This window comes from Engystomops pustulosus, chromosome 5 (assembly GCF_040894005.1).
Source record: "Engystomops pustulosus chromosome 5, aEngPut4.maternal, whole genome shotgun sequence".
Classification (NCBI taxonomy): Eukaryota; Metazoa; Chordata; class Amphibia; order Anura; family Leptodactylidae; genus Engystomops; species Engystomops pustulosus.
Genome location: NC_092415.1, coordinates 202567990 through 202583932, shown reverse-complemented (window position 1 = coordinate 202583932; position 15943 = coordinate 202567990). Strand labels below are relative to the sequence as shown.

The 15943-nt window shown below is 42.9% G+C and overlaps 1 protein-coding gene across 1 annotated transcript in view; it reads left to right on the top strand.

Moving 5' to 3' along the window:
- The window catches only part of THSD7A (thrombospondin type 1 domain containing 7A), a 324008-nt gene that overhangs the window by 261808 nt on the left and 46257 nt on the right, over positions 1–15943 (top strand). The window contains exons 9-13 of the mRNA XM_072154376.1: positions 110–301; positions 3841–4072; positions 5202–5317; positions 7278–7410; positions 12686–12789. Of these exons, the coding sequence (XP_072010477.1) occupies positions 110–301; positions 3841–4072; positions 5202–5317; positions 7278–7410; positions 12686–12789 (777 nt within the window). The remainder of the gene's footprint in view (positions 1–109; positions 302–3840; positions 4073–5201; positions 5318–7277; positions 7411–12685; positions 12790–15943) is intronic.

The following is a 15943-nucleotide window of genomic DNA, read 5'->3' as shown; positions in this document are numbered from 1 at the left end:
ACTAATGTATTTATTCTTGCCAATAAAGCTTCTTTGTATTTGATATTGGTGGATGATAGAGATGCGATAATAAAGTCAATGAATAACCTTTTTATACTCCTTCTCCTAGGGGAGGAGGTGGACAGACAGCTCTGCAGAGACGCCATCTATCCCATCCCCATCGCTTGTGATGTCCCCTGTCCCAATGACTGTGTGGTCAGCTCCTGGTCCGAGTGGTCGGCCTGTTCTCACACCTGCTCCGGAAAAACCACGGAAGGACAACAGAGCCGATCCCGCACCATCCTGGCTTATCCCGGGGACGGTAAGTTCTGCCATTTACAAAGATTTAACCTTGAATTTACTATTTTTAAACATTTTAATAAATTAATTTAAAAAGGAAATAAAAAATTTGCGTGAAAAAAAAAATGAGTTTTTAAATTAATTTTGTTCGGTGGCATCAAAAATGTTATAAAATTCTTTTATGACAAAACTAAAAATAATTATCTCGTATTCTAGAGAGAGTCTTCTGTCTCCAGTTCTAGAGATTTTTTTTGGATGGTTTTGAAATTAAATTGATTTATAAGGGATTTTCACAGCCCCGGGGAGTTTTCAGCCAAAGAGAAAAAAATTAAAAAAAATTAAAAAAAAAATGATGAAAAAAAAAAAACTTCTTCTGAAATGACTTTTGTCCCTGAAGCTTCAGTCAGTCTCCGGCAGAATCTATCTTCCCTGACATTCCCGAATCCAAAAAATAAATTATTTATTCCAGTGACATTTTGCCAAGAGGATTTCGTTCTGTCATTAGGAAGAGGCCACATGTCACGATGTGGATTTTTTTAGAAATATTTTGCTTTGTAAAATAGAAAAAAAAAAAAAAACCCTGACAATATTTTATCTTTGACAAAAAAAATAAACAATAAGATAAAATATTTGAAAAATACAATTTATACTAATATTTAAAAATGAAATATTTTTTAAATATAATTTTTTACAAATTATTTTGAGATAAATCTGAGTGAAGCCTCAATGTCATACGGAGGTCATAGAAGGGGGCAGCGCTGAATGCCAAAACCTTTGCCAATGGCACAAGTCCTATTAACCTAACTGACCAGAAGGCAACACCATTTCCCCCGCCAGAGGGCGCTATAGGGAATTTGTATGGTCTGTAGAGAGAGGGAGGGGCACACATTCTTGGTGGACTTGGTGGTTACATCGCACACTGGATGGAACAATAAACTACAACCTTCCAGGTACCAAATCTCAGCCCATTCACATTTCCATGATGGACAAGACCAGGTTCAACAGTTTCATAGATGATCAACTGGTTGGAGAATAATGTGACCACAGCTTCTCCCTCGTGGGCCAAAAACCATGGAGGCAAATTTATCATATGCATGATGTTCTCCCGGACCTCCGACACACCCAGATCTATGAGGAGGCAGCACCAGCAGAGTACTTCTACAACACGTCTGACCGGGCGTTGAATTGCTCCATAGCCAGTGCCTGAGCGGGTCATTCCAGAGCCGGCCCACTGATCTGCTGGCCACGCCCCCACCACACCCACTTGTCATGGAGATGGCAAATTCAGGGCTTGTACACCAGAAAATTGCCACACAAGCCCTGCTAATTGTGCCCAATGGTCTGCAGACAAAGATAAAGATAGATAGATATGCAACACCCCTGCCAATGTATAGGCAGGTTGGTAGTTGCGGATAGTATCCTCTCAAGGTTAGGAGCTGTTGGAGGGAGTCATGGGCGCTCTAGTAAGTTTCTAGCACAGGGAGATTATGTAATAGCAGCTGTAGCCTCTGCCTGGAAAGGTAATAGTTAAATGGGTGTAAGATGTTATCCAATTGTGTGGCTGTATTGTAAACTGGAGTGTGATTGGAGAGGAGCTACCACCTGACCAGGGGGAGTATGAAACTACTGTGCAGGGGGAGCACATGGTCCAGTCTGCAGAGTCTTTGAGCACATGGTCAGAGTGAAGTGAGAGTCAGTGCACAGCGCACCTTTAGTGCTGCCACAGAACCTAATCCCAGGGACTGAGTCAGGAGACTCTAATCCAGAGCTGCAGCTTCCACAGTTTGGACACAGCTCCATCTCCATTATCCCAGTCTGTGTCTACTACCTGGTGCTGGTGCTTTATTCCTGAGGACCACTCTCCATGACCACTCCAGTACCAGAATCTGCTGTTTGACCATTCTGGCCCGTTGCCTGCTACCTGCTGTTCAATAAAGAACTAACGTTGCCTCCTTCTGATCCCTGGATACGGCTGTTACCACCACGGGCTCCCCCATCCATTACCCAGGGACTTATCTTACAGTCAGGGGTTGCTCAAGGAAGAACCAGTACATGAGCCTCTCCCTCATATCTATCTATCTCCTATCTATCTATCTATCTATCTATCTATCTATCTATCTATCTATCTCCTATCTATATATCTCCTATCTATCTATCTATCTCCTATCTATCTATCTATCTATCTATCTATCTCATATCTATCTATCTATTATCTATCTATTATCTATCTATCTATCTATCTCATATCTATCTATCTCATATCTATCTATCTATCTATATAATATCTATCTATCTCCTATCTATCTATCTCCTATCTATCTATCTATCTATCTATCTATCTATCTATCTATCTATCTCATATCTATCTATCTCATATCTATCTATATATCTATCTCATATCTATCTATCTCATATCTATCTATCTATTATCTATCTATTATCTATCTATCTATCTCATATCTATCTATCTCATATCTATCTATCTATATAATATCTATCTATCTATCTCCTATCTATCTATCTATCTATCTATCTATCTATCTATCTATCTATCTATCTCATATCTATCTATCTCATATCTATCTATATATCTATCTATCTATCTATCTCATATCTATCTATCTCATATCTATCTATCTATCTCATATCAATCTATCTATCTATCTATCTATCTATCTATCTATCTATCTATCTCATATCTATCTATCTCATATCTATCTATCTATTATCTATCTATTATCTATCTATCTATCTCATATCTATCTATCTCATATCTATCTATCTATCTATCTATATAATATCTATCTATCTATCTCCTATCTATCTATCTATCTATCTATCTATCTCATATCTATCTATCTCATATCTATCTATATATCTATCTATCTATCTCATATCTATCTATCTCATAAATAGAATTCCCCATCCCATGTCTTAATTTTTCATGCCGCACATTCCCTACCTCTATACCAGATTGGGCAATGCTAACTTATATTTGGTCCAGCCAAAAAACCTTCTATGATAGATAATGGAGGTAGAGGTCACAATCTCCTGGAAACCCACAATGAGGTGGATAGATAAAATGACAGAATAATAAATGGATTAGGATAGACAGAGACAGAATAACAGAACTGCAGACAAAAAAGCTTCTAGTGGAAAATCTTTATGGATGGATGACGGATAGGAGGAAGATGTGTAAGTGTGAGATAGATAGCGTATAGATATCTCTTCTACCAATCATACACAGGACACAGCAGGATAATCTCGCAGCCCCCCTGTGCCCTCGGCTGCTTCCCCTGTGGCTCCACAAGAAATCCTGGTAGAGATTGATGATCCCTGTAATGGCAGCTGATGGCTGCGGAGAAAAGAGCCGGACACTACAGAAATTCCCGTCAATAATCTCATTATCCCGGCATCTTCTCTCTAACCTGAATAGTAAAAGGGGCTTTTTGGAATTTTTTTTTTTTTTTTGTGCTTTTTTCTGAGATTTCCCAGCATGCAGTGCACATTATCTGTCATCTTCTGTAGAGTCATTGATTTGTATCTCCTCTTTCATTGCAGGAGGAGTTCAGTGCCCGGAAAGTAACTCGCTGCAGGAGATTCGGAGCTGCAATGAGCACCCATGTACTGTGTATCACTGGCACACGGGCCCCTGGGGGCAGTGCACCGAAGACGTCTCTGTCTCCGTCTTTAACTCTTCCAGTTGGAACGGTGAAGCGGCGTGCGCCGTCGGGATGCAAACGAGAAAAGTCATCTGTGTGAGAGTCAACGTCGGACAAGTCGGACCTAAAAAGTAAGGATCGGCAAGTAGAGGAGGAGTGCTGCTACACTACATCTACTCTAGGGAAAAAATGGTTTTATTGGGTTATAATGGTGGCCATATTGGCTCTCTACCAGAATTTCCCAGAAGAGCTGAAACCGAGAGTCTTACAGACCTCTACCGAGATCCGAGATACCGAGCAACTTGGGCTTGGTGGCCCATGGTTTTCCGAGTTACCCTGCACCTTCTGATCCAAAGTACTAGCCAACCCGAAGGAGACATAATGGTCCACTGGAGCATGGGTGGTCCATAGTGAGCAGCGCAACAATGCTCTATGCCTGAAGGGCTTCAAGTTGGCTGGGAAGGAGGCTCAGGGTCACTAATTATCAGCACCATGCCAACTCGGGTCTACTAAGGTTTGGAAGGCCCTTGGTTATGTTGAAATGCTCAAGACTTACCAATGAAAAGATGGGCTAGAACAATGCACTGCACACATGGATCAGCCTAATTCCTCCAAAGGGAGGTTTGAAACACAGGTTACATATAAAGTAGAGACTTATTACAGGCTCAGACTACACAGGGTTTATTTGTAGTCTGTTACCATGGAGACAAATAGCCATGCTCAAGGGCCAACTCGATGATTCAGAACTAAAACTCACCAGAGGCGAAAGGGCTTTTTTACTATGAGAACGGCCAATCTGTGGAATAGGCGAGCTCAGGCGCTGGTCACAGCAGGGACAGAAGAGAGCTCAGGCGCTGGTCACAGCAGGGACAGCAGAGAGCTCAGGCGCTGGTCACAGCAGGGACAGCAGAGAGCTCAGGCGCTGGTCACAGCAGGGACAGCAGAGAGCTCAGGCGCTGGTCACAGCAGGGACAGCAGAGAGCTTCAAGAAGGGTCTAGATGCCTTTTTACACCTAAATAACATTGATGGTTATGTTATATAGAATTGTTTCCCATAAATCCCTCCCTTGAACTTGATGGACATGAGTCTTTTTTCAACCGTATAAACTATGATGATACTATGAAAACTGAACACAGATTCCACATTTTTCTATTAGACACAAAGGGGTAAGGAAAGACAGCTGGTGGCCTTGTCACATGTCACTTTACCATCGTGTCCCCAAACTTCTCACATGTTGATGTTCTTTATTTGTTGTCTAGATGTCCAGAGAGTCTTCGTCCTGAGACAATGAGGCCATGTCTGTTACCTTGTCGGAAAGACTGTATTGTCACCCCATATAGTGACTGGACTCCATGCCCATCAACCTGTCAAGAAGGTAAGCTAGAGAAGGAGGCCTAGAGATATGTTCTTCATGGGTATAAATAGAGGATCTCCTACCTGTCATTAGAAATTCTGGTCCAACAGTGACCTGGAGTAAAATGTCAACTGATGGACTGATCCATTGATGGAAAGATCAAAACCAGGTCTACACGTTGACCTGAGAAGACCAAGAAGAAGATACAGAAGACACCACGCAACCAGTTCCCATCACTGATGGCCACCAGACATCTGAAAAGTCATGGAACCCATGTACAATACATGATTTGTGGCTTCTCTTTCCGTGGCCATGGGAATATTTATCCTCAATCGGCATAAGGGAGTAAGCAGCTGCAGGACACCTGTGGTGGCACCTTGTGTCTTGTGAGGACAAAGGGTCGAGAATATCTAAATGACCCAATTCTTTTTTTCCCCCAACACCTGATGTCTCCAACATAGACACAGTCAACTTATCACTGCAAAAGGCCCATATTAGTAGACAGTCATCAAATTTTGGGGGTTTGTGTACAGACAGGTCTATTGGCTATACATTGGCCAGATGGGACTTTGGGCCAAAATGTGGTTACATGGAATTATTTTATTATATTGGCAACTGTATTGTAATTTTAGTTAAAGAAACATATTTATATAATCTCTACTATAGGTTTCTACAATTGATATGATCCACAATGGGTTCTATGTTATGCTTCATTTCACCAGTAGGGGCACTGCAGGGAAACTAAACACTTGCTGCCCAGATCCTTCTGTGATCGCTGGTGATTTCTCTATGAAAAGGCTTCTCTATGATCAAAAACAGCCAAAACCACCCAGATAATTTCTTCTTTATTCACGTAAAAGCTATGGGCGATATAAAAGCGGGCACCATGGCTTTTCATCTTGGATTCCAGAACGTCTTTTTGCAATGTGTGTAATAATGTTGAGTTTAATTAATTTCCCTGCCCTCCATATGAATCCCATGGAGGAAATGTTAGTCGTGTGTTTGTATATGAAATCAGAACGATTTATATTCAGCATCAAAAGACACAACTTAATGAGCGCAAGTAAGAGAGACCACAACGTATCAGAGGATCCTCATAGATACAATGGGGGATATTTATCAGGACCTCTGCGCACCGCCAGTGGCGCAGAGGCCCTGAAATAATCGCAAATGCTGGCTTATTGCTTATTGCTAGCTTTTGCGATTATTTTCCCCAATCCGCCACCTTCACGCCAGTGGGGCGTGAAGAGGCGTGAAGGGGGGGCGCGGCCGGCCTAGCGGGGGGCGCGGCCGGACGGGAGTGGGCCGGCGCGGGGCGTTACTGTCCCCGCGCCTGCGCACTCGCTGCTGTCGGCGACTTTTCATTCGTGAAAAGTCGCCGGTAGCAACTTTTTCTACGCCAGGCCCTGCCTGGCGTAGGAAAAACGCTGGGCAACTGGCAGCCCGATACATCAAGAGGCAGAAGCCTCTTCATGTATCGGGCTGCGAATTTGCAGCGGTGGGGCGGTCATACGCTGGCGCACGAGCGCCAGCGTATGATAAATATCCCCCAATGTATCAGGGGTCAAGGATCCTCATAGATACAATGTATCAGGAGCCAAGGATCCTCATAGATACAATGTATCAGGGGACAAGGATCCTCATAGATACAATGTATCAGGGGCCAAGGATCCTCATAGATACAATGTATCAGGGGCCAATGATCCTCATAGATACAATGTATCAGGGGCCAAGGATCCTCATAGATACAATGTATCAGGGGCCAAGGATCCTCATAGATACAATGTATCAGGGGCCAAGGATCCTCATAGATACAGTATATAACTCCACTTTACAAGTCTTCCTTAGAATCCGGTGTGTTGGTATACAGCTCCTGTGCAGAGCTATGTGTCTCCACGTGTACAGACTACGCTTGTGCTGTGGTCGGATATTCTCCTTGTTCTGTACAGAATATTTGGTGATGGCCTCTCTGTATGTGCAGGGTCTGTGGCAGTGAAGAAGCAGAGCCGTCACCGTGTCATCATCCAGTACCCGTCCTACGGCGGCCGAGACTGTCCGGACACGTTACACGAGGAGAACGAGTGTGAGGCCCCCGCCGCCTGCCACACGTACAGGTGAGATTAACCCCTGCTGAGCCGCAGCTTTCTGCCCTCATTACATCTGATCCTGTCACCCGGGATGTGACACGTTGCGGCTGTCACCTCCGCTCAGTGATTGAGGCTTTATTACATTTCTCTGCCAGGAATCTGCTGAGTAAATATTTTATTGGCTTTATTAAATATATTGATTTTCCTCCCGGGGGGAGGGGGAGGGGCGGGGGCTCCGCTGCTTTTTATATGATTCCTTTATTGTGCGTTTTTGTCTTTTTTTATAGATATATCTTTTATTTTCTGTTCATACTAAATTTGTTCTGACAAATTTATTGGGGACATCCTGAGAATTTATAGATAGAAAATAAATATGAGATATATGTACTGTAGATAGGAAACAGAGAGATAAATAGATAGAAGGAAGTCGATTATTTCTAACAACTTTATATGGAATATCCTGATAATTTATAGATAGAAAATAAATATGAGATATATGTACTGTAGATAGGAGACAGATAGAGAGATAAATAGATAGAAGGAAGTCGATTATTTCTAACAACTTTATATGGAATATCCTGATAATTTATAGATAGATACAACTGTGGGGGCTTGTAAGCCTGAATACCAGAGGACAAACTGAATAAAACCGTGATTAAAGCTGCTAATTGCGCCCGGCCGAACCTGGTGTACAACTAAGCGGAGCAATGGCACCCACACCTGGCCATTATCTATTAAGGGTCAGAGGGTGGGTTTGGATCATATGCATGATGCGCCAGCGTATGACATATCCCCCTTTATTGTATGATGTTTAGTTGGACATCCTTGGTAAAAAAAAATACATTTTAAAATTTTTCTCTGTTGGTACAAATTGGTTTGGGTAAGAACCAGGAGGCTCTAACCTGTAGATAGATATGAGATAGATAGATATATAGATAGATATGAGATAGATAGATAGATAGATAGATAGATAGGAGATAGATAGATAGATAGATAGATAGATAGATATGAGATAGATAGATAGATAGATAGATAGATAGGAGATAGATAGATAGATAGATATGAGATAGATATGAGATAGATAGATAGATAGATAGATAGATAGATAGATAGATAGATAGATAGATAGATAGATATGAGATAGATAGATAGATAGATATGAGATAGATAGATAGATAGATAGATAGATAGATAGATAGATATGAGATAGATAGATAGATATGAGATAGATAGATAGATGGATATGAGATAGATAGATAGATAGATAGGTATGAGATAGATAGATAGATAGATAGATATGAGATAGATAGATATGAGATAGATAGATAGATAGATAGATAGATATTAGATAGATAGATAGATAGATAGATAGATAGATAGATAGATAGATAGATAGATAGATAGATATGAGATAGATAGATATGAGATAGATAGATAGAGAGATAGATAGAGAGATAGATAGATAGATAGGAGATAGATAGATAGATATGAGATAGATAGATAGATATGAGATAGATAGATAGATAGATAGATATGAGATAGATAGATAGATAGATAGATAGATAGATAGATAGATAGGAGATAGATAGATAGATAGATAGATATGAGATAGATAGATAGATATGAGATAGATAGATAGATATGAGATAGATAGATAGATAGATAGATAGGAGATAGATAAATAGTTAGATATTTGAAGAAATTGTAAACAGCACACCAAAAGAAAAAGAGGGGTAAGGTAAGATGGGTGCAGGCACACTAGGACCGGGCCTCAGTAGGAGAGAGTCGGCAGCACTCCGGGTATATCGTGTAGCAAGTGGTTTCTTTTATTCCATGTTTTTAAGGTACAGCAACGTTTCAGCTCACTTGGAGCCTTTTTCAAGCCAAGTAACAAGAGTGAACATCGTATATATATACCAAACATGAGTGATCACATGATACAACTGGCGGGAACATTAAGCGCTGGCGCCTGATACCTCATGTGTTACTATGTATCAGTTGCCAGTCCTAGAATTCTATAAGCCATGTAAGCGCCATATGACATGTACACAGTGCAGGGCACAGATAAGTGTAATATATATATATATATACTGTATATAGACACAGAGAGAATGTATAGAATATGACATGTACACAGTGCAGGGCACAGATAAGTGTAATATATATATATACTGTATATAGACAGAGAGAGATAATATATAGAATATGACATGTACACAGTGCAGGGCACAGATAAGTGTAATATATATATATACTGTATATAGACACAGAGAGATAATATATAGAATATGACATGTACACAGTGCAGGGCACAGATAAGTGTAATATATATATATACTGTATATAGACAGAGAGAGAATGTATATGTATATTGGAGATGTGTGGCAGAGCTCGGTGCCAGCCCCCGGTGTCCTGCTATGTGCCCAGTGTGGTGACAATCCCTGCAGCGCAGCTTCTATCTCCCTATGTATTTCCATGGTGCCCCCTCCCCCCTGTGCCCCCCGGTTGGCAGCAATTACCGGCGTCCATATCCCGTGTTACACTAAATAAACTCTCAGGAAAGCAGCAGAAAGAAGCATTTAATCTGCAGATTTGCGTTTTTGCGGCTCATAAAGCGCGGCGGCTGTGTCACATCAGTCACTAACATGAGAGTCGCCTCCGGGGGGGGCTGAGCCGGGATTGGGGGCTTCTGTTTGTGGGCGCATTGGCTGAGATCCATATCACAAGCGGCACTGGGGATGGAAAGTCTTCATTAAGGTTTTCGGGGGACGACGGGTGACAGACACAACAATCGCGTCCCGGGCTCCGCCGCTGCTGTAATTGGGCTCCCGCTCCCTCCTCCTGCCTGGGCTCAGACGGGAGCTCAAAGGCTGACACTTCAATCATTGTCACACGCAGCATCTCCGGATACTGAGCTGTTAACCCTTCTGCTGCCTCAGTGATGGCACCGCACCAGATCTTCTGCAAAGCCACAGTCACACATAGGTACCAGTATAATAGGAGCAGGACTGTCACGTTACATTCCCATGATGCACTGGAATAAGCATTTTTTATGGGTATTTTTAGTGTATTTTTTTTTTTTTTTTTTAAAAAGGGAACCACATTGAAGGGAGTCTATCAGCAGCACTGACTAATACCTAGTATTGTCCCTGGAGAGACGTGTAATCATGTCTTTGTCTATATTGTTAGTAGCAGCAGGACTGTGATATATGTATTAATTTACCAGGATTGTAGCTTTTCTAAGTGCACTGGGAGCGTGTCCTCACACTGCTGTGCTCTGTGCTCTCTGCTGACACTACTGTTAGGTATTGTCCCTGGAGAGACGTGTTATCATGTCTTTGTCTATGTTGTTAGCAGCAGCAGTATTGTGGCGTATGGATTTATATCTAGGATGGTAGCGTCTCCAAGTCCACTGGGGATGTGTCCTAACACTTCTGTGTTCTGTTCTCTATGCTGTCAGAGTTAGGCATTGTCCTTGGAGAGATGTGTACTCTTTGTGGATGTTGTTAGTAGCAACAGGACTCTAATATATGGATCTATATTCCGGCATTGTAGCTTTTCCAAGTGCATTGCGGCTGTGTGCTCACACTGCTGTGCTCTGTGCTCTCTGTAGCCAGTGTTAGGTATTGTCCCTGGAGAGATGTGTAATCAGACCTCACACTGCTGTGCTTTCTGCAGCCAGTGTTATGTATTGTCCCTGGAGAGATGTGTAATCAGACCCCACACTGCTGTGCTCTGTGCTCTCTGCAGCCAGTATTATGTATTGCCCCTGGAGAGATGTGTAATCAGACCTCACACTGCTGTGCTCTGTGCTCTCTGCAGCCAGTGTTAGGTATTGTCCCTGGAGAGATGTGTAATCAGACCTCACACTGCTGTGCTCTGTGCTCTCTGCAGCCAGTGTTATGTATTGTCCATGGAGAGATGTGTAATCAGACCTCACACTGCTGTGCTCTGTGCTCTCTGCAGCCAGTGTTATGTATTGTCCCTGGAGAGATGTGTAATCAGACCTCACACTGCTGTGCTCTGTGCTCTCTGCAGCCAGTGTTATGTATTGTCCCGGGAGAGATGTGTATTCAGACCTCACACTGCTGTGCTCTGTGCTCTCTGCAGCCAGTGTTAGGTATTGTCCCTGGAGAGATGTGTAATCATACATTTTTGTATGTTAGTAGCAGCAGGACTGTGATGTGTGGATTCATATTCCAGGACTGTAGTTTTTCCAAGTGCACTCGGGGCGTGTCCTCACACTGCTGTGCTCTTAGCAATCGCATGAAGTAAAGACTACATAGTGAGGTGCAAATGGAGATCAGTAATATTTATACCCTCTATATTGGGGGAGACTCCTCTTACATCCAACCACAGAATTTCGAGCAGGAAGTGGAAGGACACAGCTGAGCGTCTCCCAGCTGACAAATCACATCACAAGAAAAATCAGCATTGTATATATTATTATTATATATCCAGACATCCCCCTAATGTTTCCTGGTCATCTTTACCTCTAGAAAGAATCCCAATTATTATTATGCAAATTAGATAATTGGGGCGGGGCCATTCCTGCTGGTGCTCTTCTTCAGTCTGCTACTTCTTTTTATGGGGTAGTCGATTAGTGAGTAAAAGGGGTGGTGCTGGGCGGTGCTAGATAGTGTATGTAAACAGGTATGGCCCCGCCTCCAGTGCACCATAGCAGAAAAATAAAAATACCTGGGAACTAGGAAAGGTGCATTTGGAAAGCGAATAAATTGCTCTACACAATGCTGGTTTAGGGGGTCTTTTTTTAAAGGGGTTGACCCAAGTTTGAGTCATACCTCCAATCCAGCAGTTGGCCCCCACCGGTCCGATTGTATCCTGTGGTTATGGGATAACCCTCAGTGTTCTGGGTTCTTTTTATTGATGTAACTGATACAATTACAGAACATTCTAGAACATTCCGTCAGGCTGATACCTTCAGAGCCCATTGTCTGGAGCTCCCCCGCAGCCTCTCCCAGTCCCGTTCAATGAGAACAATCCACAATCGGATCATTCCGCCTGATGTCCCCGGTGGGGTAATGCCGTCCAAATTCCCCGACACCTCTGGGAAATCAAAACATCTGCTCTAAGGAAGACGCCAGAATCCCGACACAGTCTCAGCCAATCTGAAGCCGCCGCTCCTCTCCTCATTGTCTATGCCTGGGCTCCCCGGGTCCAGATGGCTGGTGCCGGGCACAGAGTGGGGGCATTTCATTAAGAGGAGCCCCCGCTGCTCCTGCCGGGGAAATGATCGTCCTGACACCCGTGATTTACAATCTTCTACATGTCTCGCCCATAGGTGGAAGACTCATAAGTGGAGGAGATGCCAGCTGGTTCCTTGGTACGTCAGACAGGACAGTCCCGGAGCCTACGAGACCTGCGGACCCGGACTGCAAGCCAGAGGTGACGTATAGGACAAATAATATACTGCAAAATACAGCACAGGGATAATACACACAGCGATGTCACAGTACAGGGGTAATACACACAGTGATGTCACAGTACAGGGATAATACACACAGCGATGTCACAGTACAGGGGTAATACACACAGCGATGTCACAGTACAGGGGTAATACACACAGGGATGTCACAGTACAGAGATAATACACACAGTGATGTCACTGTACAGGGGTAATACACACAGTGATGTCAGAGTACATGGATAATACACACAGTGATGTCACAGTACAGAGATAATACACATAGTGATGTCACAGTACAGGGATAATACACACAGTGATGTCACAGCACAGGGATAATACACACAGTGATGTCACAGTACAGGGATACTACACACAGTGATGTCACAGTACAGGGATAATACACACAGCGATGTCACAGTACAGGATAATACACACAGTGATGTCACAGTACAGGGGTAATACACACAGTGATGTCACAGTACAGGGTAATACACACAGAGATGTCACAGTACAGGGATAATACACACAGTGATGTCACAGTACAGGGATAATACACACAGTGATGTCACAGTACAGGTATAATACACACAGTGATGTCACAGTACAGGGGATAATACACACAGTGATGTCACAGTACAGGGATAATACACACAGTGATGTCACAGTACAGAGATAATACACACAGTGATGTCACAGTACAGAGATAATACACACAGTGATGTCACAGTACAGGGGTAATACACACAGTGATGTCACAGTACAGGGTAATACACACAGAGATGTCACAGTACAGGGATAATACACACAGTGATGTCACAGTACAGGGATAATACACACAGTGATGTCACAGTACAGAGATAATACACACAGTGATGTCACAGTACAGGGGTAATACACACAGTGATGTCACAGTACAGAGATAATACACACAGTGATGTCACAGTACAGGGATAATACACACAGTGATGTCACAGTACAGGGATAATACACACAGTGATGTCCCAGTACAGAGATAATACACACAGTGATGTCACAGTACAGGGATAATACACACAGTGATGTCACAGTACAGGGATAATACACACAGTGATGTCACAGTACAGAGATAATACACACAGTGATGTCACAGTACAGGGGTAATACACACAAGGATGTAATTATAAGTGGATAATGTATACATATATTTACTATCATGTTACTGTATATGTAATAAATTGTATAAAATGTTGGTAAGTAAAGCTTATGATATTACTGCTGCAGCTACCTCATGTCATGTTCTATCGTGTTACCCTATTGTCTCCTTCCATCAGTGGATGACGTGTTCCAGGTATCACCATTGTTCTAGTTGATGATGCAGGGAGTCCCTGGGACATATTCCGGGTATTCTGCTCCGTGTTGTCCTCTCTGCGACTCCTCGCCTGGTACATAGGGGGCGGCTCGTTGTTCTCCTCGGAGCTCTATAACGTTGTCGAAGAATACGTTGTAGCGGAGCGCGTTATCTGTATAATTATGGGACTTAATTGCTTTACTAAATTCCATTAAGATCTACAAGCCGTTATGTTATACAGATTACAGCGCGCAATTAAATTCTCTCATCTCCTTAATCAGGAAGGGTTTATAAAAGCTGCCGCGCCGCGTCATCCGTTCTCAGGAAACAAAAGCCGAATCCTTGTAAATGTTTACTGAGAACCTGACGATCGCGAGGAGATGGCTAGTAAATACATCTACACGCGCTGTTATATTTATATGGAATAATTAATCCACGTTATTCATTGTCATTACATCTGCTGGAGTGTGATATTCATTTTACACAGTGATGCATGATGGGAGATTCCCAGAGGGAAGGGGGGGTGGTTGGCTAAATCGCGGAGATGAAGAACCTAAAGGAAAACGGTGGGCACATCGGCAAGTCCTCGAGCAGCTACACAACCGATCGGGATGAAAAGGGATCCTCTCATGTTCCAAGTTATTCCACAATAAAGGTCAAACAACTTTGACCGGAGTCAATCACTTTCCATGGGCAAACATTCCTGAGGGTCAACTACGGTCCTACCCTCAGAATCCTTCCTGCAAGGACCCCCAGTAGGACACTATTCATACTCAATCTTAACTTACTTTCTCACTACAGTATATTTGACAGTTCTGTCCATGTGACAAATACAATGCTCAGCCGGTAGGGAATTGGTCAGACTGTATCCTTCCGGAAGGGAAAGTGGAGGTCCTACTCGGAATGAAAGTTCAAGGAGACATCAAGGAGTGTGGACAAGGTTACCGGTATTAAGCCATGGCGTGCTACGACCAGAACAACCGGCTGGTGGAGACCTCAATCTTAACTTACTTTCTCACTACGATATATTTGACCTTGGAAAAGATTTGCAAAGTAATCGAGTAGCTAAGGAGAACCTGAAGAACCTCTGGTGGAACCAAGCTCTCACACATCTAAAGGCCCCACACTGAAGATAATCAAATTTGAAGGCACCTATGGGGTTTTCTTTTTTCCAAGGGGTAGATGGAGGGTGTAGTTCCAAAACCATTGGGCCAAAAGATCTCCGGTCGAATATTGGGTGTAGGTATGAGCGGAGGAAAGATTGGTGCTATACAGTAGGCCGAGGCCCCATTTGCACTACAGGCCTCAATGTTGTCCACTTGACCGAAAAAGAGGTTCCAGGTCAGAGTTGTCTGATGAGCCGAGAACAAGTTTTGACCACAGGCTCCAAGTTCAGCAGAAGATACAACTCCTTAGAAGATGCCAAGGAAGGAAGACCTCAACCCCCACTTTCAGAAGTAGATGCTTGTGGCCTCTTCGTATGGATCTCCTTAGACGATGACTCCAGGTCGTTATGTTATAAATGTTCTTTAGAAAAGTGAGGGGTTTGAACACATCCAGGTCATGTTTGATGTGAGGAAAGAAAAGGTTTTGGATATAGCCTGTTGGTCCATCAACTATCCCACCAGGATCTTTTAGTGGTTGAGAGTTAGTTATGTTCCATCAGAAGATTAGGAGTTGATTAGCAGCCATTACGTTGCCCATTTAGCTTGAAAACATCAGAGCAAGGTCATGGATGGTTGAGTCAAGGAAAAGTTTTTGGTATAGGCCAACATTATTAATCAGAGCGTATTATGGGTATTTGA